The 25,321-nt window shown below is 58.5% G+C and overlaps 2 protein-coding genes across 7 annotated transcripts in view; one reads left to right on the top strand and one right to left on the bottom strand.

Annotated features, from left to right (window-relative positions):
• The window catches only part of Ppp1r13b (protein phosphatase 1 regulatory subunit 13B), an 83,726-nt gene extending 69,271 nt beyond the window's left edge, over positions 1-14,455 (top strand). For 4 of the 6 annotated variants that reach the window (XM_004836881.4, XM_087195154.1, XM_021243772.2 and 1 more), the window contains 11 exons: positions 1,114-1,254; positions 3,745-3,925; positions 5,055-5,159; positions 6,821-6,990; positions 7,300-7,801; positions 9,001-9,755; positions 10,214-10,351; positions 10,422-10,555; positions 11,375-11,541; positions 12,684-12,883; positions 13,495-14,455. In XM_004836881.4, the coding sequence (XP_004836938.1) occupies positions 1,114-1,254; positions 3,745-3,925; positions 5,055-5,159; positions 6,821-6,990; positions 7,300-7,801; positions 9,001-9,755; positions 10,214-10,351; positions 10,422-10,555; positions 11,375-11,541; positions 12,684-12,883; positions 13,495-13,536 (2,535 nt within the window). In that variant the 3' untranslated portion in view covers positions 13,537-14,455. The remainder of the gene's footprint in view (positions 1-1,113; positions 1,255-3,744; positions 3,926-5,054; positions 5,160-6,820; positions 6,991-7,299; positions 7,802-9,000; positions 9,756-10,213; positions 10,352-10,421; positions 10,556-11,374; positions 11,542-12,683; positions 12,884-13,494) is intronic. The other 2 variants (XR_002389081.2, XM_004836880.4) reach the window with 2 other exon arrangements.
• Positions 14,456-14,542: 87 nt separating this feature from the next.
• Zfyve21 (zinc finger FYVE-type containing 21) lies at positions 14,543-25,242 on the bottom strand. Its single transcript, XM_004836879.4, has 7 exons — positions 24,977-25,242; positions 18,784-18,834; positions 18,170-18,338; positions 17,434-17,509; positions 17,262-17,353; positions 15,238-15,380; positions 14,543-15,132 (listed from the first exon to the last, which is right to left on the bottom strand). The coding sequence occupies exons 1-7, from the start codon at positions 25,112-25,114 to the stop codon at positions 15,097-15,099; spliced, it is 705 nt and encodes a 234-aa protein (XP_004836936.1). The 5' UTR covers positions 25,115-25,242; the 3' UTR covers positions 14,543-15,096.
• Between the last annotated feature and the right edge of the window lie 79 nt (positions 25,243-25,321).

Genomic DNA, 25,321 nt, shown 5'->3' with positions numbered 1-25,321 from the left:
TGCTCCGGTAGCATCACACTACGGGTAAGAGGTGAGCCCGTGAGTTCAGAGAGCACAGATAACCAGGTCCCTAATAACCTGCAAGACTCCCACTTCTCACAAGTTGTCATTTAGCAGGTGATTTTTTTAAAGCCAGAAACAAGTTTTGTTACTTTCTTAGCATTTGTAAGAAAAGCACTGTATCATTTTATGAAAAAAGAGTAAAATCACTTGTGGTTGCTGTTTCTTACCATTGTTTTACATTTTCAGCAGCTATTAAAGTGCAGGGTTTTAAGGGTTTCTTTGGTGAGGTGTGATGAGTACATGTAATTTACTTCTGACTTTCTGGGCCGAAGTCCTGGGAATTTAGCTCAGTACCACCACAGCTGCCTTGCAAGCGCAAGGTCCCGAGTTCGATCTCCGGTACCACACACACACACAAAAAGTGCGTTTTGCCTCCTTTCTCTGCATACGTGAGAGAGTGTGTGTGCTTGTACTGTGGGCCCTGGAGAGTTCACAAGACAACACCCAACCTTCCAAGTGCAGTGCGGCCTCATACTGCCTATTCTCAGGTTTCTTTTTTCTCCAGTACCGGGAATCAAACTCAGGACCTTGTTCTTGCCAGGCAGGCACGGTGCCACTGAGCTCCATCCCCGGCCCTCTTGTTTCATTTTTTAAAAATACTGGTTGCAATCCACTAAAACAACGTGTCGATACAGGTCATCTTTGTGAGCTTCCTGAGGCCTCCCTAGGGAGCTGCTATTTGGTGGCCTCGGGCCTGTGTGGGATGGCAGTGTGGCACACACCTCCCACACCCCTGTGGTCCTGAGAGGGCGCTGCAGGGGCTACCCCAGGGGTTGCCCCACCTGTCCCCATTGGGCCCGGTCTTGTGTGCTTTGAGGAGGGCACATGCTTGCAGGCATTTGTTCTTTCTGTTCCCTAGGAAGTCTGTTCTGGCCTCACCTGTGCTGCGCCTATAAAACCTGCAGTACACAGGCAGAGTGTATGTGTGTTAACACAGCCCCACTCAAGGGTACTTTTTCTCTTCCTCCTTTTTAAAAATCTCCCTGGCAATGAGAATTTGACTTCTTAATTAATCCAGAGCTTTAAAAAGTTGTATTCTCTGTTTTGCAGATTCGTAACCAGCTTAACCAGGAGCAGAACTCAAAGCTGCAGCAGCAGAAGGAGCTCTTAAACAAGCGCAACATGGAGGTGGCCATGATGGACAAGCGCATCAGTGAGCTGCGCGAGCGTCTTTATGGCAAGAAGATTCAGGCATGTGCAAGGGAAACGGTGTCAGACACCCACTCACAGTGGTTATCTCAGAGCCCTCAGCATCACTGAATGACTGCTCTTCCCACCCCTCCACAGCTGATGAAACCCAAATGAGCCATAACCCCCAAAATGACCTTGGTAGCAAGTTTACTTTCCCAGAGTCTCAGTTGTTTTCAAGCCAGGCATGATGACTCACGTCTAATCCCTAACACTCAGGAGGCTGAGGCAGGAAGATCACCACGAGTTTGAGGCCAGTCTATGCCACAATGAGTTCAAGGCCAGCTTGGAACTACATAGCAAACCCTGTCTCGGGAAAAAAAAAATCCACGTGTGGGATCAGAACTCCCCCCAGCCTGGCCCCCTCCCTGGTACCATCCTCTCTTCTGCACTGGAGGGTGCTGTCACTGCTGGGGTTGTAGCCACCAGCCTGATGCGCACTGTGCTGCTTTGAGGTGGGCAGGTCCCTCCACCTGCATATCCTCATGTCCTCATTGTAAACAGATCTGTCCTGCTTCCCCTGGCTGCTGTGTAAGGGTTTTGTAAACTCAAGCAACATGCTGTATAAGGGGTATACTTTTTAAAAAGTGTTTTTTGGTATTTTGAATTTTAAAGATAGTAAATAGTTATTGAACAAAAGTTGAGACAGTACAGAAATATTTAAAGGCAAATGTGACAGTTCTTTTCACCTTATTCTTTACAGGTGGCAGTTACTAACTAATGATTCCAGTTCTTAATGCAGACACAAATATATAGAAAGGGATATGATTTTAACTGGAAATAGGTCTGTGGGAATTGTTAGTCACATTGTCTGCACCTAGTCATTTTCATTTTCTTTCTTTCTTTCTTTTTTTTTTTTTTTTTTTAACTGAAAATGGATGTCCTTCCAGGTCACTAATTCTTGTAACATCTGTGTACCAGTCCTGGTCCCAGAGCTGGTCACCCACACACACCCCATGGTCAGGCAGGGTGCCCTGCAACTCCCCACTGGTGCGTGCTGCTGAGCACGCGTGTGTGCCCTGTGTCTCTGGCTGAGCACTTGGCCTTTCACTGGCTTCAGGGCTGACCACTCTGTCCCTCCAGAGCTCCTGCTGCTTCCCGTTGGCCCCTGCCCCTCTGGGGTGCTGTGGGAGGCAGGTTGGGCTTCAGGGGCTCTGCCCAGGAGGAATGGACGTGGACAGCATGGGAGGAAGAGGGCAGTGGCCACTTTTGTGGGCCTTGCAGTCAGCCTCTTATTTACAGAGCCACCTTTTTTTTAACAAGTGTTTAAAGGTCAGTGGTTTGAGTAACTATAATTTCAGATGATTTTCTTTTCCTTCCAAGATTAACAACTCAGAGGCCATGAGCGAGGGCACTCATGTGCATTCTCCATTCTTACTCCAGGGGCAGTGGTCAGGGCTCCTCAGGGACGTCCAGCAGCATATGTGTCTGTGCATGGAGAAGAAGAGATGGGATGTTCAGGAACAGCCTCTGTGCTCAGAGGCTGGAAAGTCAGAAACCTGCAGGGCAGGCTGCACTCTGTGGGCCCCAAGGAGTTGCTTCTGCAGCTTGAATTCAAAGCCATCTACTGTGGAGCCCTCTCCTCTGGGGGACTTTGGCCTTCTTCCTTCAGGCCTCCCTCCAGATGGATGAGGCCCATTCCTTATGGAGGGTCAGCTCATAGTCTGCTGGTTTAAATGTTAATCCCAGCTGAAAGTGCTTTCACGGTACCATCGGTACCATCTGGATTGGTATTTGACCAAATGTCTTGTTCCCATGGCTGAGCCAAGTTGACACATGTAGCCAACCGCCACAAATGGTAGACCAGTTTTCCCTGCCTCTTCAAGGGAGCTCCCTGAAGGAGTCAGTGGCTCTACAGAGCTGAGTCTCCAGTGCAGCGTGGAAGTAATGGGTGCTCCCCTCACGGCCACAGCTCACATTGCACAGCTCTGCAGACAATTGCAGGCCGTTGTGGATCCCCCGAGTCCACCGAGGGACCCCAGGGAGTCAGCGACTCTCTAGTTAGAATCCCATCGGAGACCCTTGTGTTCCTGGGCAGGGGCTGTGTCCTTGCTCAGCAAGGTAGAGCTGCCTTCAGGAGCCCAGCATGTGGCCAGGAGTCGGAGCCCCACATCCCATGTCCTCTTAGCCCCACTTTACAGGCTCAGGCACATGGGCTCAGAGGGGAAAGTCGATGCTGAGGCAGTACACAGAGTAAGTGGCAGAGCAGGACTGGAAGCCACGGTCAGACCACAGGCCTTGGCCAGTGCCTCTGCCCCCAGGGACAGAAGCGCACCCCGAGGAGGTTGGAGGTAGCTCGTGGTCAGTGGGAACTGAGCTTCCTTACATCGGCTTCTCATTCTGACAGCTCCCCAGGCTGTGGGCGAGTCCTGCTCTTCCAGGGCACGGGCTTCCCAGTGCAGACTCCCGGGAGCTGCTTCCGTGGGCTTTCCTCACAGGGCTCCATTTCTCTTGGCTTCCAAGGATCTTGACTCTCGTTTCTCCCATTTGCAGCTAAACCGTGTGAATGGCACCTCATCCCCGCAGTCCCCCCTGAGCACATCCAGCAGGGTCGCTGCCGTGGGGCCTTACATCCAAGTCCCCAGTGGCGGAAGCCATCCTGTCCCAGGGGACCCTGTGAAGCCCCAGTCTCTCACTGTTGCCTCAAGTGCTGCCCACGGGAGATCTAAATCTGGTGAGTGGCCCCAGCCCTGGCATGGGGTAGCACAAGGCCAGGCTCCTGAGGGCCTGCCCCATGTGAGGCTCCAGGCCTGGTCTCCTGGGACAGTGTTGAGAAGCTGTGTCACCACGGGAACAGTGACCCTAAAATGAGAAGACATTCCTTTATTGACCTAAGGTCTCTGCCATGGCTTTTCAGAATGCAAAAGATGGATTGTAGCACTGCCCTCTGGCACAGGTTTGTGTACCCCGAGGTGCTCTGTGGCCACGCAGATGCCTCACTACCCCTGGGCCGTGCTGCTGCTTATCATTGCAGCTGGGCCTGGAGGGGCTGCTGGCCACTCCTGCTCGGCTCCGTCTTCACAGACTGCGTCTGCGCAGCAGTGCACTGGGCAGCGCCACACAGTCAGCGCTTCTTACAGCAGCACCTTGGTTGGGAAGTCCAGGCTTCCTCACAGCAAGGCCCCCTGGGGGCTGGGCTGACTCGTTCCCCATGACACCAGCCGCAGGAGCCCAGACCCTGACAGAGCAAAGTCCAGGGTTTGAGAAAACAGTCTGCCACTCTCCTACTGTCGGGTCTGTGTTTTTGAGTCCTGTTTTTGGGATTGGTGAACAGTTTGTGCTGGTGTTTCATTTGTGTCTCTTTCTCTTGCTTGGTACCTTGTGTGTGGTGACACTGCTGCTCCCACTGGGGAGCTTAGGGCTCTTTCTTGACCTGGGAGAGGAGGGCATCACCAGGCCTCATGGGCACGAGTCCTGTTCACATCTCTGTCTCTGTCTTCTTCTTCCTGTCTCTCTCTCTCTCTCTCTCTCTCTCTCTCTCTCTCTCTCTCTCTCTCTGTGGCAGACAGCATGAGCAGCTCTTTTTCTGCTAGCTTCATGGTTAGGGTTCCAGAGCTGGGACATCTTCCACTCCCACAGCCTTCTGTGGTGTGCGCTGGACCACCTCATAGGGTTGCTAAAAGACGCCATACCATACCTCCCCTGGGTCCTGCCTTGGGCCCTGCAACTGGGTGTACAGTGACTAGCACAGGAAACCTGTCTGCCTGAGCTGGGGGCGGACTCTCAGGTGTGGAGCTGGTGGTGACACCCCTGGTAGGGACTCTAACCCATGCTGCTGGCTATCCTGGTTATGTGTCACACAGATGGCCACAGCAGACGCAGAGTGACCAGCATGTGGACGGTGTCAGATCTGGACGTCGGGCCTGACTATGGCCCCGCACAGCAGTCTGCCAGCCCCCTTGTGAACTGTATGTTAGCCAGTAGGCTTAGGGGTACTCACGATTTCCTCTGATGGGCTGAATCAACAATCATTTGTTTTTCCAAACTGACGAAGATGTGCTTGTGACATCCAGACTTGAAAACAATACCCTACAGCATGGATCCCTTCCTTCACAACAGTGCTGAGTTGGCGGGGTCAGGGGGAGCACACCGGATTGCCTCAGAGAGGGCTGCACACCCAATGACAGGTGCTAGCACAGCAAGGGTTTTGTTGTGTGGGAGTATTTTGGTTGTTTTTTGAAAGTTCACATAATTTTCTGAGTTCATTTTGAGGCTTGCAAGGCAAGAATCTCCTAACACAATTGAAAGAAAGAAAATGTCCCTTTGTAATAAAAGTAATTAACCTTTTATACCTCCCACCTTGTCCTGGAAGAAGGAAGGCTGTTTCTAATCCCCCATGGCTGTTTTCCAAAAAGGCCCAGTTACTGTGAGGTTTCAGTTTCAGTTGCTGAGCAGCCACTTTCCCATGACTCCGAGAGGGTGGGAAATCCAGGCCGGCCCCTTGGCCAGCCCCAGCACCAGCCCCAGCCTAGGGGATACAGGTGGGCTCTGCTTCTCCCCATCAGCCCACTTTTGTCTTGGCGCTTCTGGCGAGTTTCTTGGGCTCACACTTCCTCTGGTTGTAAAAGACAATCAGGAGGAGGTGAAAGAGCTCACACTGTGGCCAAGGGTGGCTGAGGAGCAGGCTGTGAGCAGCTCCCTGCATGTGCCCTCCCTGGTCACACAGCACGCTTGAAAAGCTTACTCTCGATGTGTTAGGAGTCAGATGTTTGGCCCAAGCATGATGTGAGGACTGGTGATTTCCTCCTGCTGCTCAGTTGCCACCAGCCCTGTCTGCCTCAACTGCTGGCGGGCGGAGAGCCTTGGCCAGGGCAGAGCAGTTCAAGACAGGCAGAAGCACGCAAGTCAGGGCACATAGCAACCCCCAGATGCCACATGCATGACCCTCTGTGACCAAATAGTGTGTCAGCGCCCTTTGTCAGTTTGGAAAATCCTCTGTAAAAGCAAATCTTTTCAATGGCTTTCCTGACATCTTGGGTTGATGACTGGCTTTCTAACCACTGCAGCAGAATGATAGTCACTCCTTCCACTCTCCAGCTCAAGGGGAACTTGTATTGGCCTCATGGGAGCACAAATTATTTTAGGTGAAAGGAATTCCTCATGTTAGAGGAGCAGTTTTAATTGTGGAGTGGTACAGGTCAGACCTGTTATGATGTCAGAAGATAAACCTTAAAATACGAAAAAAATCTTTCTTCTTGCTGCATGTAGTTGTTTGTGTCCATGCTGTTTGGAAGTAAGTGCCAACACTTGCTGTATCTGTGGCGTGGCGGTAACAGGCTTGACCTGTCCTTCAGTGGGCTGTGCTCTGTGTGCCTCTGCTGGCCAGCCTTGGTATCCACGCTAGCCAGGAGCTGGCCACAGAGCCCCCCCCCCCCCGGCATGGGCATGGTCTGTGGGCATCTGAGCAAGCTCCTGGCTTGGCGTGGGTGGTGGTTGCTCTCTGGTTAAAGGAGCTCCTCCAGAATGCAAAATCCCAGTGCTGTCTTTGTTTCTGGGAGGGTATTTTTCTTAGGTTGGTTCACCTTGTTTCAGGAAAAATTTTCAGTTAAAATTCTGTGTTCTTTTCAAGCTAATGATGGCAACTGGCCGACATTAAAGCCGAATTCTGGCTCTTCGGGGAAGCCAGCACAGATGGCCAGCACAGACTGGAAGGAGTCGGGCGTGGAGGGAGCCCTAAAGCAGGGTGCCATCTCAAGCCAACCTCTGCCTTTGTCAGCCCTGGGAACCACAGAGAAGCTGGTAGGCTGCCTATCCTCAGCCCAGAGCACAGGCCTCAAACCGCCCTTCTGCCAGTCTGAAGCTCAGGGCCATGGGGCCTCATGAAGCAGATGGATCCCATTAGTGACCATGTTACATCCAGATGGCAGTGAGCCTGCATGTGTGGGCACCTCTGCCTCTGGCTTCAGTTTTGCCGACCACCAGTGATCCCGGTCACAGGCCAAATTGCAGGATTACAATCCTCCCGTGTGTTCTCTTGTAGCTGTGGGTGGAAATATGCTTAACTTTTCAAAGGGTGACTTTGTTTTTCTTCTTAACACCTAAATTTAGGGCATCGAGATTGGCAAAGGGCCACCTCCTATGCCGGGCATAGGCAAACCACTGCCTCCAAGCTACGGGACATACCCAAGCCCTACACCTCAGGGCCCAGGGTCAACGAGCTCCCTGGAGAGGAGGAAAGACAGCAGTTTGCCCAGACCCGGTGCCGGCCTGCCAAGTCGGCAGAAGCCCGCCCTGCTGCCCCCAGCAGCCAGCACCCCCCAGCCTGGCTCCTCACAGCAGATTCAACAGAGGATTTCTGTGCCGCCAAGTCCCACGTACCCACCAGCAGGGCCACCTTCATTTCCACCTGGAGATGGCAAACCTGAACTCCCTCTGACAGTGGCCATTAGACCCTTTCTGGCTGACAAAGGGTCAAGGCCACAGTCTCCCCGCAAAGGACCCCAGACAGTAAATTCGAGTTCCATATACTCCATGTACCTCCAGCAAGCCACACCACCTAAGAACTACCAACCAGCGGTGCACGGCACCTTAAACAAGTCAGTAAAAGCAGGTATGGCGGGTAATACTCTCCTCTTGGGGCTAGGAAGGTATAGTTTAGTTTAGAAAATACCAGTCCACATCCTTCCGTGTGGGCCACACACTGTGTAGGATGATTGTTACATAGTGTGAGACGGGATGAGAAGACAAGGTGCTTGGAGCTGCTCTGCACATGGATCACAGCTCTCCGACTTCCTGTCTGAGAATCCACCTCCCCAAACTGCTTAGGAAACCCAGCCCCGGAAGGGAGAGGTTCCAAGAATGCGCTTTTTCCTCCTGTTCATGGTCCTTCCAGCCAGGACCTGTCTGTGAGCAGGGCTGGCCCTGACCGTTGGCCCTCCAGGCTCCTTGGCCATGACTGAGCCCACACCCTAGGCATGGGCACTGGGAGGAGGGCCTCTGCCACTCAGGAGCCTCTCCCAGGCCTGCAGGAGAAAGGCCCCAGTGGGTGACGGAGCTGAGGCCCTTCTAAGAAGGCAGGAAGAATGGAGCTGGGTCCCACACCCCAAAGGAGTCAGCCATGTCTCTGAACCCAGCAGAAAGACCCTGTGGGCCAGGCTTGACTGGGCTTCAGCTGCAGCATCCAGACTCGGAATTGAGTTTCTGGGTGTGCCCAGCCAGCTACACAGTGTTACATGGGCAGGAGGTCAGAGCTCCTTGCTGTGGGAGGCCAGGTCTCTTCACATCATCAGAATTACTCCCAGCTCAGACACACATTTAGAGGTTTTCTCTTTTGCCTTGGCCAGAAAGCAAGGCGGGCTTGTTTGGAGCAGAAAAAATCATATCAGCAACCTTTTCTTCTTTTGAAAAAGCCCAATTCAAGCCAGGCGTGGTGGCACAGGCCTGTAGTCCCAGCTACTTGGGAGGCTGAGGCAAGAGGATGCCAAGTTCGAGCATAGCTTAGGCAACTTGGTGAGACCCTGTCTCAGAATACAATCAAAAGGCTGGGGACTTAGCTCGGAGCTCCTTAGGCTCAAACCCTTGTACCACACAAAAAGAAAAGCCCAATTCTGGAAACCCAGATATAAAACCCAACACAGGAGAGAGACACCTTTAAAAAGCCAGCTGCTGGAGGCTCTTGGCAGAGGTTTTCTTGGGAACATAAATCAGGCTTGGGCAGCAGCAGCAGGAGGCCGTCAGTGGTCGGGACTCAGGGACTGGACCCCAGCCTCAGCCACGGGGCTGAAGTGGTCCTGTCTTTGTCTCCTCCAGTGTACGGCAAGCCTGTCTTAGCATCAGGGTCGACGTCTCCATCACCCTTACCGTTTCTTCACGGCTCCTCGCAGCCCCAGCCGTCTTCAGAGTGTGCGGAGAAGGAGCCCGAGCCCGAGGGCCCCACTGCACCTGGGGAGGGCAGCACGGTGGAGAGCCTGCCGAGGCCGCTCAGCCCCACCAAGCTCACCCCCATCGTGCACTCACCGCTGCGCTACCAGAGCGACGCCGACCTGGAGGCCCTGCGCAGGAAGCTGGCCAACGCACCCCGGCCCCTCAAGAAGCGCAGCTCCATCACGGAGCCTGAGGGCCCTGGCGGGCCCAACATCCAGAAGCTGCTGTACCAGCGCTTCAACACGCTGGCTGGGGGCATGGAGGGCACACCGTTCTACCAGCCCAGCCCCTCCCAGGACTTCGTGGGCACCTTGGCCGACATGGACAATGGAAATACCAATGCCAACGGCAACCTGGACGAGCCCAGCCCTGCCCAGCCCACAGGCCCACTGCTCAGCGAGCCCATCCCCTCCTCAGATGCCAACGATAATGAGCTGCCTTCCCCCGAGCCGGAGGAGCTCATCTGCCCACAAACTACCCACCAGACTGCGGAGCCCACAGAGGACAATAACAACAATGTTGCCCCGGTGCCCTCCACAGAGCAGATCGGCAGCCCGGTGGCTGAGCCTCCATCGCCAGTGGAAGAGCAAGTCCCTCCAGCAGCTCTGGCCCCTGTCCTGCACCCTCCGGCAGCCTCTGCGGTGGGTGTCCTCGCCTGGCCTCCCTCGGCACTTACCAAGTCAGGCTGTGTGGGAGCTGTCAGCGTCAGGCGTGTTCCTGCGCCCAGTTAGGCTGAGGGAGGGCGGCCAGGTGATCACACAGGCCCAGGGGCATCTAGAGGGCTTCCACTTGGACCCGGAGAATGGCAGAGAGGGAGGGAGCCCTCTAGACAGACGCCTTGGGCCTCAGGCTCAGCTCAGGGAGCCCTAGCAAGGCCTCTGCTAAAAGACCCATTGCATAGCAGGGGGTTTGAGCTGCCAGCTCCCTTAGGTACGGCTTTGGACCCGGCCTCCAGGGGGAGCAGCTGGCAGTCTGCATCCCGCTCCTGCTATGAGCAGGAGCCTGGGCCCTCGGGACAGTCATTGCCTGGGGCTTGGTTCTGCCGTCCCCTTTGCAGGTCTTGCCTGGCTCCACTTCAGGGGTCACTTCCTCCCTGCAGAGTAAACGAACCAACCTGAAGAAGCCCAACTCGGAGCGGACAGGGCACGGGCTGAGAGTGCGCTTCAATCCCCTGGCGCTGCTTCTAGACGCGTCCTTGGAAGGCGAGTTTGACCTGGTGCAAAGGATCATCTATGAGGTGAGCCGCGCCCTGTTCTGTGGGCACATGTGGTCTGGGGTGCCAGCCTCTCATGTGCTGCCTGTCGCAGGTGGAGGACCCCAGCAAGCCCAACGACGAGGGCATCACCCCGCTGCACAACGCCGTCTGTGCCGGCCACCATCACATCGTGAAGTTCCTGCTGGACTTCGGCGTCAACGTGAACGCTGCTGACAGCGACGGGTGGTGAGGGTCCTCGGGGTGTGGGGTTGTGAAGGGAAACATGCTCTTGAGGAGAGTATTAGTCTCTTTGCAGAACCTGTCGTGCAAGTGTGCATGTACGTAGCACATCTCACCTCCCTTCCCTGTTCCCCATCTCTTGGAACATGCGTATTTAGAGAACTCGGGAGTACGGGAGGAAGAGCAAGAATACCATCGTTTCATCCCCCACAGACCCTGGCTGTCAGCGCTTTGCTGCACGTCTTCCCAGCTTTTCTCTGGATTACTGGTTATAGCTCCTGCGTGCATTGTTCTTCTTAAGCATTCTGCTAGTTATTCGCCCTTCCTCTTTTCAGATACTCTGTGTGAATTCCTAAGTGTGAATATATGGAAAGTAACCAGAAGTCCCCTTGCTGGACACTTTGATGTTTGCATTTTGGTTTCCCTTGCCTTTGGGACCAGGGTCCTGCTGCAGCCTGCTGTGGGATTGTTGTGGATTTGCACATAGCTCTCATTCTGCTGTGTTTGAACAACTGCGTTTTACAGTTGTAGTTGAAGTGCACTTAGGTAACTCGCACAAGGGCTGCCCTCTTGGCCGTTTGCACAGGCTCATTTCAGTGTGTCAAGCTTGTTGACATTGCCGTGCAGTGAGCATCTGTGAGCCCCTGTTTTCCAGAAGTTTGTGTATGGTCCAGGACAGTGGTTAGTAGAAAGCACGCCTTCCATACAGCCAGGCACTTAGCACAAGGCTCGGCCTCACCTACAAGGGTTCCTGGACGGTGGCAGGAAGGAGGAGGCGGGCAGCCGTGGGTGGCGCCCCCGTAGCTTCACCTGCTCTGGTTCCAGGACCCCACTGCACTGTGCTGCCTCCTGCAACAGTGTTCACCTCTGCAAGCAGCTGGTGGAGAGCGGCGCGGCCATCTTTGCCTCGACCATCAGCGACATCGAGACCGCTGCCGACAAGTGTGAGGAGATGGAAGAGGGCTACATCCAGTGCTCGCAGTTTCTGTACGGTGCGTAGGAGGCCGAGTGCATCAGGTACCGGGGTGCTGTGTGGCAATGCTGTGGCCCCGGGGGCCCGGAGACCCACTCAGGCCAGCGAGCCTGCGCCCCAGCCTCCTCCTGCCGGGCAGGAAGCCTCACTCTAAGGGAGGCCCCCCTGACCTTCCTCTAGCTCTGTAAATATGGGTAAAAGTCCACGTCATGACGAAGGTTCTACGCCAGGTGGCTAAGGCACCAGGGTGACCTCACCGTGCTCTGTGCAGCAGCCCTCAGAGCAGAGGGGCTGGGCTGGGGCAGGCAGCACCTTTGCACACCTGCTGGGCGCACCAGGGCTTGATGTGGGGCCATGCTCCCTGTGTCGGCCTGACGTTGGTCGTCTGTCCTATGAGCCATGATGAGTGAGGCTTATGGCCAGTGAAGCTGCTGCAGCCAGGGCAGGAGAGGAGGCCAGGCAGGGACTGTGCTGGCCTGCAGAAACCAAGGATCCCACAGCCCTCTCTTGCGGGACAGGGTAGGGCACGGCGCGGGCACACGCTCACCCAGCAGCTGCGCCTCAGGCTTCCTGGGCACCTGGTTACTGCCGCCCAGCCCCAGCTCCTCGCGGAGTTTGTTCAGTTTCACCCTAAGAAGCACCTCCTAGAGCAGCACGCCTCCACCTCTGGGTACCGAATTTCAGCACAGTCAGGTTCTGCGTCTACAGATCTACCAGTTGCAGGTTGAAGTATTTGGGAAACAGTCATGACTCACGAACACAGACTGTCTTGTCCTTACTCCCTGACAACACAGCATGTTCACTGCATTAGCTAGTTGAAGGCACACAGATGATCAAGTTTATGGGAGGACGCTAGGCACCTCTGCTGTTCTGTAAAGGGACGTGAGCACCTGAGGACTTGGTGTCTGCAGGGCTCCCGAGCCCGACCCCTGGGTACTGAGGGATGGCTGCTGTCTTGCAGGGACAGCAGGGGTTTGTACACTTTAAGCCAGGGGGCTGGGGCTGCGGCTGGGGCTGGGGAAGCACTGGGCAGAGTGGTCCTGCTCTCACCCCAGCTGGCCCCTGTTGGCCTGCAGCAGCTAGGGCAGCTGGGCAGCAGCGCCCATCAGGCCCCTCATGGACTGCCCTCTGCTGGGCGTGACTGTCGCTCTCTGCTCCCAGGGGTGCAGGAGAAGCTGGGAGTGATGAACAAAGGGGTGGTATATGCCCTGTGGGACTACGAGGCCCAGAACAGCGACGAGCTGACCTTCCATGAAGGCGACGCCATCACCATCCTGAGGCGCAAGGACGAAAGCGAGACTGAGTGGTGGTGGGCTCGCCTCGGGGACCGGGAGGGCTACGTGCCCAAAAACCTGCTGGGGGTAAGTCGGTGTCCTCACAAGCAGGCCAAGGCACCACTTGTGGGCATAGTCCAGTCTGCCGGGGCCCAGCCCTAACTGCTGTGCTCAGCGCAGGCCCCTTCCCTGCAGGGCCAGGGCAAACTGAGGGCCCTGGCCGAGCCGATGTCTGTGCTCATGGCGGACTCCACTGGCCAACCAGGCTGCCCACTTACAGCTTCCGCCCAGGGCTTTCCAGCCCAGGAATGTCCCCAACAGGTTGCCGGGGTGGCACTTACCATGGCACAGAGCTGGCAGATGCTCCCTGTTCACTCCACAGACCTTCCTGCCTCTTGAGGCTTGAGCTGAGCAGATGTCTGCCCTTGCAGAGCTTGGGCCCTCGTGAGCCCAGCACAGCAAGCTTCCTAGTGACAGAGTACCAGGAGAAGGGACAGGATACGCTGGGGTGGAGCCCTTGACAGTGGGGTTGAGAGGGCCTCGGAGTAGAGGGAACATCTGGGTTTAGGCCTGGGAAAGGACAAGCCTCGAGTCCCCCGGGTGGCTCACAGAGGCAGCGCCCAGGGCCAGGAGTGTCCGGTGCGGGGGCAAGTCGTGCTCAAGTCTCCTGGCCTTGACTTGGATCTCTTGTCCCTCAGTTGTATCCACGGATCAAGCCCCGGCAGCGAACGCTGGCCTGAACTTCCCCTTGGAGCACCGCAGTCTCACTGGCTCCCAGGAGCCACTGGAGGTGATTCTGCTGTCCCCAGGAAGCTGCAGCCGGGGTGGCCACATGGTGCTCACTTTAGCAGACAGCATCCACAATGTGAATCCCCACCCTTCCTGGCGAGGCCGTTTCTCCAGTCTGTAACTGGGAGAAGTACTTTGGCCTCCAAGACTGAATTTTGCCAATTACTATCATCCAAATAAATACTCAGCTTTCAGAACACCCGCCCATCACCAGTAAGAAGCCCTGTTGTTGTCCTGGGCCCTGGTTGGCTGTCAGTGAAGATGAGCTCTGACTGACAGGCCCAGTGCTAGATGCTGCCCCACCCCACAGCCAAACCACCCTGCCCTCCTCACCCTCTCCACCATTCCTCCTCCTCTCACCACCAAGGAGCCCGGCCGGGGTAGCTGTCCAAAGCCTGTGTCCCCTCGGGCCCTGCAGGATTCGGGGTGTTCTGCTTCCTGCTAGCCCCGTCCCAGTCTTCCATGGCCCAGCACACATGATCCCCTGGTTCCTAAGCCTGAATCGGGGTCTGTGGCACTGTGGGGCAGGGCTGGGCCCCGGTGGTTGGCAGCTGCCTGGGCTGCGGGACGCAGTGACCGTGCTCCGGGTCTGCATGCCATGCGAGGCGGGCACCGCACTGTGGACAGGCCTTCTCTCCACAAAGATTCCTTCCACTTAGACCGCTCCAGGTTACCAGAGCTTTGCTGGAAATGTTTTTCCTCATGAAAACACAGGCCCAGGCTTTACTCCTCCTGTGCGGTCGTGAGTATAATTTGTGTACAAACACGTGGAGATCGTGGATGCAGCGTGGCCATCTTCACACCGGGAAGCCTCCGTCCCAGCACTGCTGATGCCGTGTAAATGTGCACAATAAACCACGCGATCAGTCACACCTGGCTGCGCGTCTTGTGTTCTGCGGACAGGATGCGCTGGGGCACGAACGCTCCGGCACCGGACAGAGGCCGCAGCCTGGTACGTATTTTCAAAATAGGTTTTAATTTTATGCTTTTATATACAAATTGCTATACCATCATTTTAATAAAGTGAGAGTAAGTGAAAAGTAGAAAACAGCACTGCGCCTTCCGCGCAGTGAAGGGGCAGGGTTGCTCACTGCTCCCGGTTAGTGCTGGGCCAGCGGACAGTCTGGAAACAGCACAGAGGCCGGCGACACAGCCTCACCTCAGGGCTGCTGAGCACCCCCCAGTGTATTACTCTGGGGAAGTCCCGGGGGACCCTGATGAGCCGGAGTCTTCCAGTGACCCTGGGCATTCAGATACGGTCCTGGTTATGCTAAAAACGGTTCCGAAGTAGTGCAGCTCGGCCTCTCCACCGCCAGCTAAGTATCAACAGGACAACAGACAAACTAAGACAGGAAGAAGCTGTTCAAAGCGTTAATAAACTGTGTACATATTGCACTAAGTAAGTGAGCACTTTGCATCTCCAGATACTTGAATTGCATTTCCAGCACAAGCGAGGTCAGCCCCATGGTGCTCGATGACCAGACGCACTCCGAGGGGGCCTTGCACGAGAGCTACTGGTCCCGAGACTCGTAGAGGAGCTTGGCAGCCTGCGGGGCGGTCAACAGGAAGCAACCAAAGCGAGGCTAAGCATGGGGTGCCTTTCAGGCCTATGTGGTGGCCCGGTGGCCCGCCCGCCCGCCCAGGCACTGTACCTTGTGCATTGCTGCCAGCCACGCTGCCGCTGGCCTCTTGCTGGCGTTCGCGTCCTCCCCGGCCATCAGCTTCAGCTGGGCTGCGCCTTCTGACCCCGGCACCATGTACTGCAGGAACATGCCTGCAGCCCGGGCATTGCCTCCTACAGGGGAGGCACCGAGGGCCGGCAAGGCCCTGGTCAGTGGTGGCGGGGCATGTCCCCACCCTGTGCTGCCTGGGGACACAGTGATCTAGCCTGCTGCCTCCAGGGCGGGGACAAACTACAAAGCCACATCAACAGGAGCCCCGTTCTTGGACAAGCATCCTGGGTGCTATGGGATCCTATTCCTGCCTCAGAGAACCCCAGACAAAACCTGTCCCCAGCCATCTCCGGAGTGCAGATTCCTCACGACAGGCCACTCGGGCCCCCATGTCAAGTGCATTCCCCTAGACCTGACAGCCGCCACCAAGGCTCGTGCAAGGGGCCAACCCGCCAGGACAATCCCCAGTTGCCCCAGTCTCGGTGATCCGACCCCGGCAGCCACACAGTCTGCTGGAGGAGCAGACCAGCTACTGCGTAGTCTCCCACCCAGTTCTGAGGGAGCAAAACTCCATTTTGACAGCGCTGCGCCTTGAAGGTTCCCCGCTGACAGCGCTCAGAATCAAAGTGGAGCCAGAAGGGTCGGCCCTCAGACTACAGCCGGTCGGACCGAGGAGTGCTGGGACCCGGGCTTCCTGCCTGCTCCTTCAGGAGCCACATTCTGTTTCCAAAGCCCAGGGACCCCGCTGAGGACCCCAAGCTGGTCTGGGCTGCGGGGGCTCCTGCCTGAACTCTGCAGCGACACCCCGACCCTGTGCACCACTGCTTTTGCACGGCATGGGGGACCTAGGCTGGAAGGCACCCAGTCCCTGTCAAGGGCGTTTCTGGCCCGGGCTGCACGTGCTCAGCCCCCTGTGGAGGGCCCAGGCCAGTGTGAGGACAGCTGAATTGTCCTCACCGTCATCCACACAGGAAGGCGGGGCTCTGGGTTTCAGGAGGGTCTAAGAAAATGCTGGGCAAAGCAGGGTCACTACCCCCAAAGTCACACAGTGCCAGCAGCACACGCAGCACGTGGCTCGGAAGGGCTGCAGCAGGTGCAACCCTGAACGCAGGCTCCCTGAACTGGCTCCCAGCTGCTCTGGAGCCTGAGCTCACAGCGGGTGCCTTCAACCAGCCTGGCGCCCATGCACCTTCCTGTTGAAGGCACAGGCAGCAGCGACACTGACTTCAGGCTGACAGCTGGGGAACCCAGGGCCACAGGGCATGGTGAGCCAGCAGAGAAGGCAGGGTGGGAGAAGGCTGCCGCCCCACAACCCTGGCCCCAGCCTGCTCAGGGCTGTCAGCTACCAGGCTCCCCCTTGGACAGCAGGTTTTCTTCTCTTCGGGTACTTTGTCCCAGACCCATGTATCGGACACAGCCTATCTCTTCTATCAACCAAAAGAGGTGACTGGAGCGTCACAAGGAAACCTGGCAGCAACCACACCCACAGACAGGAGCCAAGTGGCCAGAGGGGACACCGAGCCCACAGCTGACCAGAGGCGGGCTGGCTCCCCAGGAGGGTGGTGTAAGTGTGACTGTCTTTTTCTACATCAAGAAGGTAGGCAGCAGAGGAGAGAAGGAACCAAGAGCCAAACAAAAGCAGGGGGGTCAGGCCAGGCTCGGAGCATGGGGTGGAGCGTGCTGTCCAGTGAGAAGCTCACCCCACATGCGCCTCGGAGCTCGGCAAGGAGCTGCACCAGGACTGTTGTGCAGCCTCCACTCCAGACCTTTCAGGGAGCCCCGGCTACTGCCCTGGAAGCCTTACCCAGCAGTCAGTGACCAAGTACACAGTGAGTCCCTGGCAGAGCAGCTCCTCGGTCCTCCGGGCTAAGCCCCCTGCCTGGTGAGTGCTAAAGCCAAAGCCATGGACCAGCCATGCCCCACAGAGGGGGGCAGGCCATCACGGGTCTGAATGCAGATGCCCCGTGGCCCCAAACCCTTTGCCCAGGAAGGACACAGCTTACCTCCGGGAGCAAAGCCCTCGGTGAGAGTCTGCACTGTGGAGATGTGTGCGATTTCGATTTCATAGTGACTGTTCCCATCCAGAACCAAGCATCTACAAGGGTTCCATGGTGTCACTGCCACCCGCAACCCTGGGCAGTGCCATCAAGGGCCGCACAGGACTCTGGCTCTTACCTCTGGTTGTTGGAAAGACGACAAACCATGGTTTCAGGTTTCTCTGAGTTTCCAAAGGTCACAAAGAAGGTGGCTCCTTGCGAGATAAAACCAAATGTGCAAATGTGAGCTGCTTTTACACCAGTGGTGGCGAGCCGTTAGCACTTCCAGTGACAGAGCCCACTGTGCCACAGGGCCCCACCACTGCTTCACTCTCCCTCCCCAGGCTGGTCCTCCCGAGACACTCGTGACAGCTCTCCCAAGCAAGGAGGCAGTACTGGGTGGAAGACCTAGGAAGCAAAGCGAGGGCACATGCTGCTTTGTAGCTGCTGCGAAGAAAGGAGATGGGTGTTCATCACAGAGCCCCAGAATAAACAGTACCCTACTCCAAGAGCTGGCCAGGATGGGGCCCAAATGGGAGGAGGCGCTGCCCCTCGCCCTCAGGACACCCCTCTCGCTCTCGCTCCCAGGATGTGGCTCAGAGCCAGCTCTGCCCCTGCCCCAGCTGCCAGGCTCCCTGGGCCACAAAACCCCCGCAGCAGCTCCCTGCTGGAGAGGGGCTGCCAAGCATGGGCCTCCCTGCCCAGGCCCAGGGAGGCCAGAACTAGAGCTTCAGACAGCACTTCCATCTCAAGGGAAGCGACTGCTGCTCAGCTGCTTCTAGATGAGCCCAGAAGAAAATGGGGAGGGGCGGAGAAAGGACAGAACACCTCTTCCAGCCACAGCGGGACACAGAGGGGAGGCTCTGCCAGCTTACCGCTCTGGAGCACCTTGAGCTGCTTGTCGTAGAACTCCGCCTCCCGCAGGGACACCAAGGCGCACTCCGCGCACTGCCGCACCGGGTCCACAAAGCACATGCGCCGCAGTGGCACCTTCTGGCTGCAGCACCTGTCACAGAAGCACTTCCCGCAGCGCCGGCAGTGGTGCTGGCAAGGTGGAGAGCAGTGAGCGGGGCTAGCGCTGGCCATGCTGCCAGAACAGCCCAGGCCCACTTCCACACGGGCCCCTCACACGGTCCCTTAACACGGCCAGGCTCGCCCCAACTGGGAAATGAGGCCTTGTTTTGAAATAACGGTCAAAGCAGTGCTTTGGGCTCCTCCACCTGTCCAGTCCCACTGCCCAGGATGCCCTGCGTGGGCTGCCTCAGCTGGGGCACAGGGCTCCGGGCGGACCTGGGAGCCCCCGGGGCCCGTGCATGGGAGCTGCACCGTCGACTCTCCCAGTGGAACCCCCAGGGATGTAGCTCCACCTGAGTTCAAAGTGACCCCACAACAGCCATCCCCTCCCAAGCACGTGGCTCCTGGAAAGCGGCTCAGGGTGCTGGGGGCCAGCCAGGCCAATCTCCCACTGCCCCAGGCAGCCTCCGCTCACCTTCCGGGTGATAAAGTCGAACTTGGCGTCACACTGCATGCATCTCGAGCACTAGGAGAGAGCACAGTGAGATCCTAAAATCTGTTCTGCGGATAAGGCAGGGCCAGGAGGTGACAGAAAAGACTGGCGAGAAAGCCAGCCTCCTGTCCCACCCAGGGCTGGCCTGCGTGCCGGGCCACGAGGCTGACTTTCCTGAGCCGAGTCCACACAACAGTATCTTGGGTCAGTGGCACCCAGTTCTGTCACAGGTACCGGAGTCTGCATGAACGGGCCGCGACTTTCCACAGCAGGACCCAACCTGCACCAGGGAGCCACCCCACTTCCTAAACGAAGGGGGGAAATCTGCAGAAGGGGGGGCCCTCCAGCTGACGGAAGCCCATGGCTGCGACAGGAAGGCGGTTCTGGGCTTCACTGTCTTGTGTGTGCTGTGAGGATCTGGAGAGGGTCTGCAGGAAGCCGCAGAACTCAGGATGAGGTGGTCAGGTCGGATGCGGGTGATGCCGGGCCTGCAGGTGCTCTGGAGATGCTTCCTCAAGCAGGGGCGAGGAGGGGATTCTCAGACCACGGCTGGGGCTCTGGCCTGGCTTTTTGGAGACAAGTCTCTGTACCCGTGACCCTGGGAGTGTGGAGGCCAGGCTGAGTTGCAAGGGGCCTGGGGCTGCACGAGTGGCCGCAGCACAGGCACTGCCAGCGCCCTCTGTGCTTCCCCCTGGAGTTTATGAGCCAGAACCACACAGTCCAGCACAGTCCATTTCACTTCCGGGACCTGGCAGAGGGTGGTTTCCTAGCAACACCCAGAGCCGAGAACAAACGCACTCCAGGACGCCTGCGCTGTCTCCAGATTCCCTGGACCCCATCCTGCGGCCAGCAGGGTCACCCTGACCTGAGGCAGATATTCTCAGCCAAGTGCAGCACACTGGGTGCCAGCCGGCAGGAGTGCTCGCTCCCCCCACTCGGGGCTCGTCCAGGCGCCCACCCGGGACCTTCCCAGTCATCTAACGTGGACCAAGCCATGGGACCGCACGTACTCCAGCTGTGGGAAGGCAGCCAGAGGCTCCCATGCTGCTGGGAGGCCTGAGCTTCCCCACCCAGAGGAGAGGGGTGGCCAGGGGCCCACCGCCAGAGGACACTGCAGGAGGGGGCTCCACGCCTCCAAACTGAAACCAGTCGCCACAGAAGCGAGTGTAGAAGGTGCACTCAGGGACAGCGCACTCAGGGACGGCGCACTCAGGGACGGCACACTCAGGGACGGCACACTCAGCCCACCGGAATCACTCACACGCAGTGGTTTCATGGAGGCCCGCCCAGGCCCTGCCGCTGGAGCTCCTGAGCAGCTGCCTGCACTACGCCTGGAGGGACAAGCCCCCTGGACCCGAGACGGGGAGACCTTGGGGAGACCTTGGCCAGCCGGGTCTCAAGAGCCAGCGGCCCAGCCAGCCTCCCACCACACGTGTCCCAGCCCGGCCCAGGACCACAGGGCCCTCCAGGGACACACTCGCCCACAGCCCCACACCTGATGGCCGGAACCTGGGGCAGCATCAGACAGCTGGCTGAGCCCACTGAGCTGGGCCACTGTGTCCCCCGAAAACAGTCAGTCCCTGCCACGAGGACCCCGCTCTGGAGGGAGTCCAGCCACAGTGCAGCCCTCGGGAAGCCAGTGGAGGCCTCTGCACACTTGTCCTGCACCCTGGCGTGGTCTCTGCAGAGGGCAGCCTCCGTACCCCACCCTTAGCAGAGCCCCGAGACCCCAGTGTTAGGCTAGTGACCCAGCAGCTCACTCAACAGCGAGATTGGGCGGGGCCTCCAGAGGCCAGTGGAAGCCTCTGCTTTTGCAACTGTGGACCCAGATGACTCCCTCAGTGCAGCGTGTCCCTTCCCTTCCAGGGGAGAACCCACGGGAGGCAGGACCAGAAATGGCAACACAAAACAAGAGCACAAAAACAAAACAAAATGAGCGCCTTGCCTGGCAATGGGTGGTCAGACCTCAGCACAGGGACAGAGGGCTGGCTGTGCACCCTCCCAGGGCTCGGGCCCAGAGCACCGCAGGACAGAAATCAGCCCTGCCTGGCCACAGCCCTCCCGCGCGGCCTGGGCTGGCTCCCTGGTAACAGGGCCGGGTGAGGGGCTCAGTGTCACTGCCCTGCTGGGCAGCTCCTGCCACCCACTGCCCCACGTGGACCCTGCAGGTGCACGTGCTCCCCAGAGGCAGTGGCTTCCCCGAGCCCTGGGCCTCCCAGCCATGCACATTCCACACAGGCTGTGCGTGGGCGGTTACCCAGGTGCACCGTCACATCGTGTACCGGCTCTGCAGGCGCCCGGCAGGGTCCTCTGGGCCCACAGCGCAGTGTGCGCTCCCCGGGGAAAGGCGCCTTGCAGAGCACCGGCTGCGGGAGAGAGGCCATGGCTGCGCCCAGGTGCCCTTGCCTCGGCACCCACACAGGCCAGCCGTCAGCCTGGTGTCACCCACACTTCACTCACGGCCACGCCCAGGAGTGAAACCTGTGCCCTTCAAGATATGTTACTCTAACCAATGTGCCTACTCAGAAGATGGGCTGAAGGTTAAAGTAATTTCCTGTTGATTTATTAGTGAAAAGAAATGTTTCAAATTTCAAACAGCAATTTAACATGAAAATAAAATAAGGGAATAAAACTGGTGAAAATAGGAGGGTAAAACTGCTGCCACATAAGCAGCCATGCCAAGGGAAATCCAGTGACAGCAAGCCTGAGCCGCCGGCCACCCTGAGGGGGCTCAGGACTCTGCTGCAGGTGACAGCTCTTTCAGGAGGCCAAGAGGACACCAACGCCCAGGAGCCGAGTGACTCATGTCCCCACCAAGCGCAGCAGAGGTGCCCGAAACCTCGGCCTGGGCCCCACCCCCTGGTGTCCAGTGCAGGCCAGGCAGGCTTCACGGCACCTGAAGCTGGGAGGACCGAGTCCCACCACTGCCCAGCAGGACAGACGGTCGGCAGCTCAGGAGCCGCCGGGCCAGCATGCGCACAGTCTGTGACAGATGCACAGGACCAAGGGAGCCCAGAGGGAGAGGGCAGAGTCCACCACTGGTCCCTGCCCAGGACAGACCTGGCACGAGGCGCACGCTCGCCCAAGCTCCCTCCCTGCCTGTGGAGGGGGAGCAGGAGGCCTGGTGCTGTCACGTGAGCTCCCCAGGTGGAAGGAAGTAAGGAACCAACCCTCCTTTCTGCAGAGGTCCCAGGCTCGCTGACTCCTGCCAAGTAAAGTTTTCAGGACGCGTCAGTAAGAAGCACAGAGGGTTTATCAGGCAGGTTTGGGACTGCATCAAGGATGAGCATGGCGGCGCACACCTGTAATCGCAGCTCTTGGGAGGCAGAGCCAGGAGGATTGCCATGGGTTTGAGGCTAGCTCGGGCTACACAGTGAGTTCAGGGCCAACCTGAGATACAAAGCGAGACCCTATCTCAAAAAACAAAAACAGGGCTGGGGATTTAGCTCAGTGGTTCCCCGGTACCAAAACAACAACAACAAAAAGTACAGTGAGGCGCTCAGAGAAACAAGACTTGAGATGTGCTGTTTCCTGGGGCAGGGCCAGCTGTGCTGCTCTTGGAGGGGTGGAAACCTGCAGCAGGTGCCCACCCCCAGGGCACTGGCCTGTTCTACAGGTGTGGGCAGTCTTGGGGGGGTAGGTAATTAAAGCGACCTTTGGATTCGCTCTGCCTGCTCCTCTATCTCAGGATCATCCTGCCCTTAACAATGAAGCCCATGAGGACTCAGTGCTCCTGAGGAATCAGGTGTGCCGGGTCAGGTCGGGCAGGAGCCTGAATTTACCCAAAGGAATGCCAATGTGGATCACCTTGGGAAACTTCGCTGGGTCCTGGAAGCTACAGTCTTCTGGGTCAGGGATTTAGCTCAGTGGTTCCGCCGCCTGCTTCACAAGTGAAAGGTCCTGAGTTCGACCCCCAGTACTTAAAAAAAAAAAGTACAATCTTCAGTTCTTGTCTCCTTTCTGGCTTTTTTTCTATCCTACCTCAGTGGCACATGCCTGTAATCTCAGCCACTCAGGAGGCTGAGGCAGGAGGATCACAAGTTCAAGGATAGCCTGGGCAACTTATCAAGACTTTGTCTCAAAAACAGAAAGGGGGCCAGGGATTTAGCTCAGTGGTTTTGCTGCCTGCTGCACAAGCTTAAGGACCCAAGTTCGATCCCTGGTACCAAAAACAAACTCTTCTCAACCTCTGGCAGCTTTAGCTCACAGGATTCTAAGGTCGCGTCCACACTCTCTAGCAGTGTGCAGGCCTGGGCTCCATCCCCAGCACAGTGAGGGGGAAAAAGCTGCCCTGAGAAGCCCTAGACGGGGCGGGGCGAGGAGGTGGAGCAACCCATCTCAGCTCCCACTCCCAGGGCACCAGGCCCGAGGTAAACTGAGCCACCAAACAAGAGCCCAGAAGAGGCTGAGGGCAAAGCCGGCGACAGCGTGCCCTGCCCCTCGGTGCCCGAAGCAAGTGGAACGCCAGTAGGACGCCGAGGCGGCGCCCAGTCCCTGTGGAGGCCCCAACCGCCTCCTCTGCTCTGGCACCGCTTCTGGGCTCTGGGTCGTCAGCGCTAACGGTGGTCAGTACACGGAGCTTCCCAGGTGGTCACCGCGAGATCATCGACACAGACCAGGCCCAGAATGACGAGATGAGCGCTCGTCACAGGGTGGGGGAGGCCGCGCCTCATCTGCAGCTCTGAGAACAGCTGCGCCGCCCTGGGGCCTTCAGGCTCGCCACCAGTCAGACAAAGGCGGCCCGCGGGGGCCGCCGTGACCACGGAGGACAGGGTTCCGGAGCCGCGGCCCTCGGTTCACCGCGCTTTCACAGCCAGCTTCTCCTAAGCAGCGGAAGCCCTCAGCCAGCCGCGGGTTCCCAGGACTCAGGTTCCCAGGCAGAATCCCTGGCGGGTGCTGGGCCCGCCCGCTGAGTCCGGAAGACCTGGGGAGGCCCGCCCAGCCCTGGGCCGCGGGCCGGAACCCCCAGGGCCAAGGTCTCAGGCTTCGCCTGGGCCCCAGCCCCTGACCCGGCAGGCGCGGCGGAGCCTCCGGTCCTTCTCCTCTGCAGGGTGGGGTGAGCGCCTGCTGCCTCCGGAGGCGCTGCTGTCTGCACACAGCGGCCCAGGCCCGCCCACCCGCCTCCCCGGGCTCTCGGGCCCAGACGGCCCAGTCCCAATCCTCCCAGCACACCGGGCACGTCTAGGCTCCGAAGCCAGGCCCCATCGGCTTCGAACCTCTTTTTGTGTTTGCTTGTCTTTTGCTAGTTGAACCTCAGGGCCTCACACCTGAGAGGCAAGGACTGCACCACCGAGCTACAACCCCAGCCCTCAAGATACACTTCTCGGGCCGGGGATGTAGCTCAGTGGTGCCACCGCCCGCCTCGCAAGCTCAAGGTCCCGAGTTCGATGCCTGGTACCAAAAACAAACAAACCCTTCTCAACCTCTGGCAGCTTTAGCTCACGGGAGTCTAAGGTCGAGTCCGCGTGTCAGAGTCCAGCTGCGCTGCGGCGCGGTCCTGGCTCCCCGCCCTCTGCATCGCGAACCCAGCGATGGGACACCGGGCCAGCGCCTCGGGAGCGGCACAGGGTCCTGGGTGGCGCACAGTGGAGAGTGGCTCCGCGCCGCCCCGTGTGCCCAAAGCAGCCCCGCCGATCCCCACTCCCCACGCCGGGGGCCGCACTGCACGGCGAGCACACGTCCTGTTCAGCTGGGCTCGGGAGGCCGAGGCAGGTGGGCCGCCGAAAGTTCAAAGCCATTCTGGGCTACGCAGCGAGCTCAAGCCAGCTTGACACAGCGAGGTCCGCCTCGAAAAGAAAACCCTGTCCCGCGACTTTGTGGGGGACAGCGGGCAGAGGCTAGGGCAGCGGGGGACGTGGCAAGCTCCAGGCTGAGAGCAGCGCCCCGCCCCGCCCTGTCCTCTGGCCCCGCCGAGGCGAACGGCGCCCCTGACCTCCCTCCGACGTCTCGGGAGCCGCCTCCGCGCTCAGCCGGGTTTCCGAGGAGTCCGGAGCTCACGTGCCTTGGCCCGGTCCAGAGCCGCCGGGCGGGGTCGCGGGCGGCCCAGGCGAAGTGCGGAAGGACTGGCCCGGGCCGGGAGCGGTCCCCGCACCTCCGCCGGCTCCCGGCCCCCGAGGGACTACACCACCGCTCCAACCGCCCCGCAGGGCGCAGGGCGGGCGGGGCCGGCACGCACCTCCTTGTCCGGGACCCACGGCGGCTCCTCCAGGCCGAACGGGCTCCCGAAGGCGCGGTGCTCGGGCACCATGCGCAGCCCACTGGGCGAGCGCACCAGCTTCTTGGCGTCGCGGCGCGCGGCCACCCCCGAGGACATGTCGCCACCTCAGCCCTCGCGCCACCGCCCGCACTCGCCTGCACCCCTCCGACGGCCCGACCCGAGTGGCTGACAGCGACGACGCCCAATCACCAAGCCGCGCTCCGAGGCTTGGCCAATCGAGGCTAAGTCTCCATCCCATCACGGTCCCTTCCAATCCACATAAGGGCCCCACCCCTACCACCCCGAGGTCGGCCACCAATCGGC

The sequence above is a fragment of the Heterocephalus glaber genome, unplaced genomic scaffold, assembly GCF_053883595.1.
Source record: "Heterocephalus glaber isolate CG9 unplaced genomic scaffold, H.glaber_assembly_v1.0 deba00001608, whole genome shotgun sequence".
In the NCBI taxonomy this organism is placed as follows: Eukaryota; Metazoa; Chordata; class Mammalia; order Rodentia; family Bathyergidae; genus Heterocephalus; species Heterocephalus glaber.
This window is presented reverse-complemented; position numbering and strand designations above follow the sequence as displayed.

What these genes read in the sequence shown, in the direction of transcription:
- Zfyve21 (XM_004836879.4), bottom strand. Translation starts at nt 25,114, where the DNA reads ATGTCCTCGGGGGTGGCCGCGCGCCGCGACGCCAAGAAGCTGGTGCGC. An exon ending in CGTCTTTCCAACAACCAGAG is followed by an intron (nt 17,354 to 17,433) that starts GTAAGAGCCAGA and finishes GAACCCTTGTAG; the next exon opens with ATGCTTGGTTCTGGATGGGA. An exon ending in GGCTGGCAGCAATGCACAAG is followed by an intron (nt 15,133 to 15,237) that starts GTACAGTGCCTG and finishes ACCGCCCCGCAG; the next exon opens with GCTGCCAAGCTCCTCTACGA.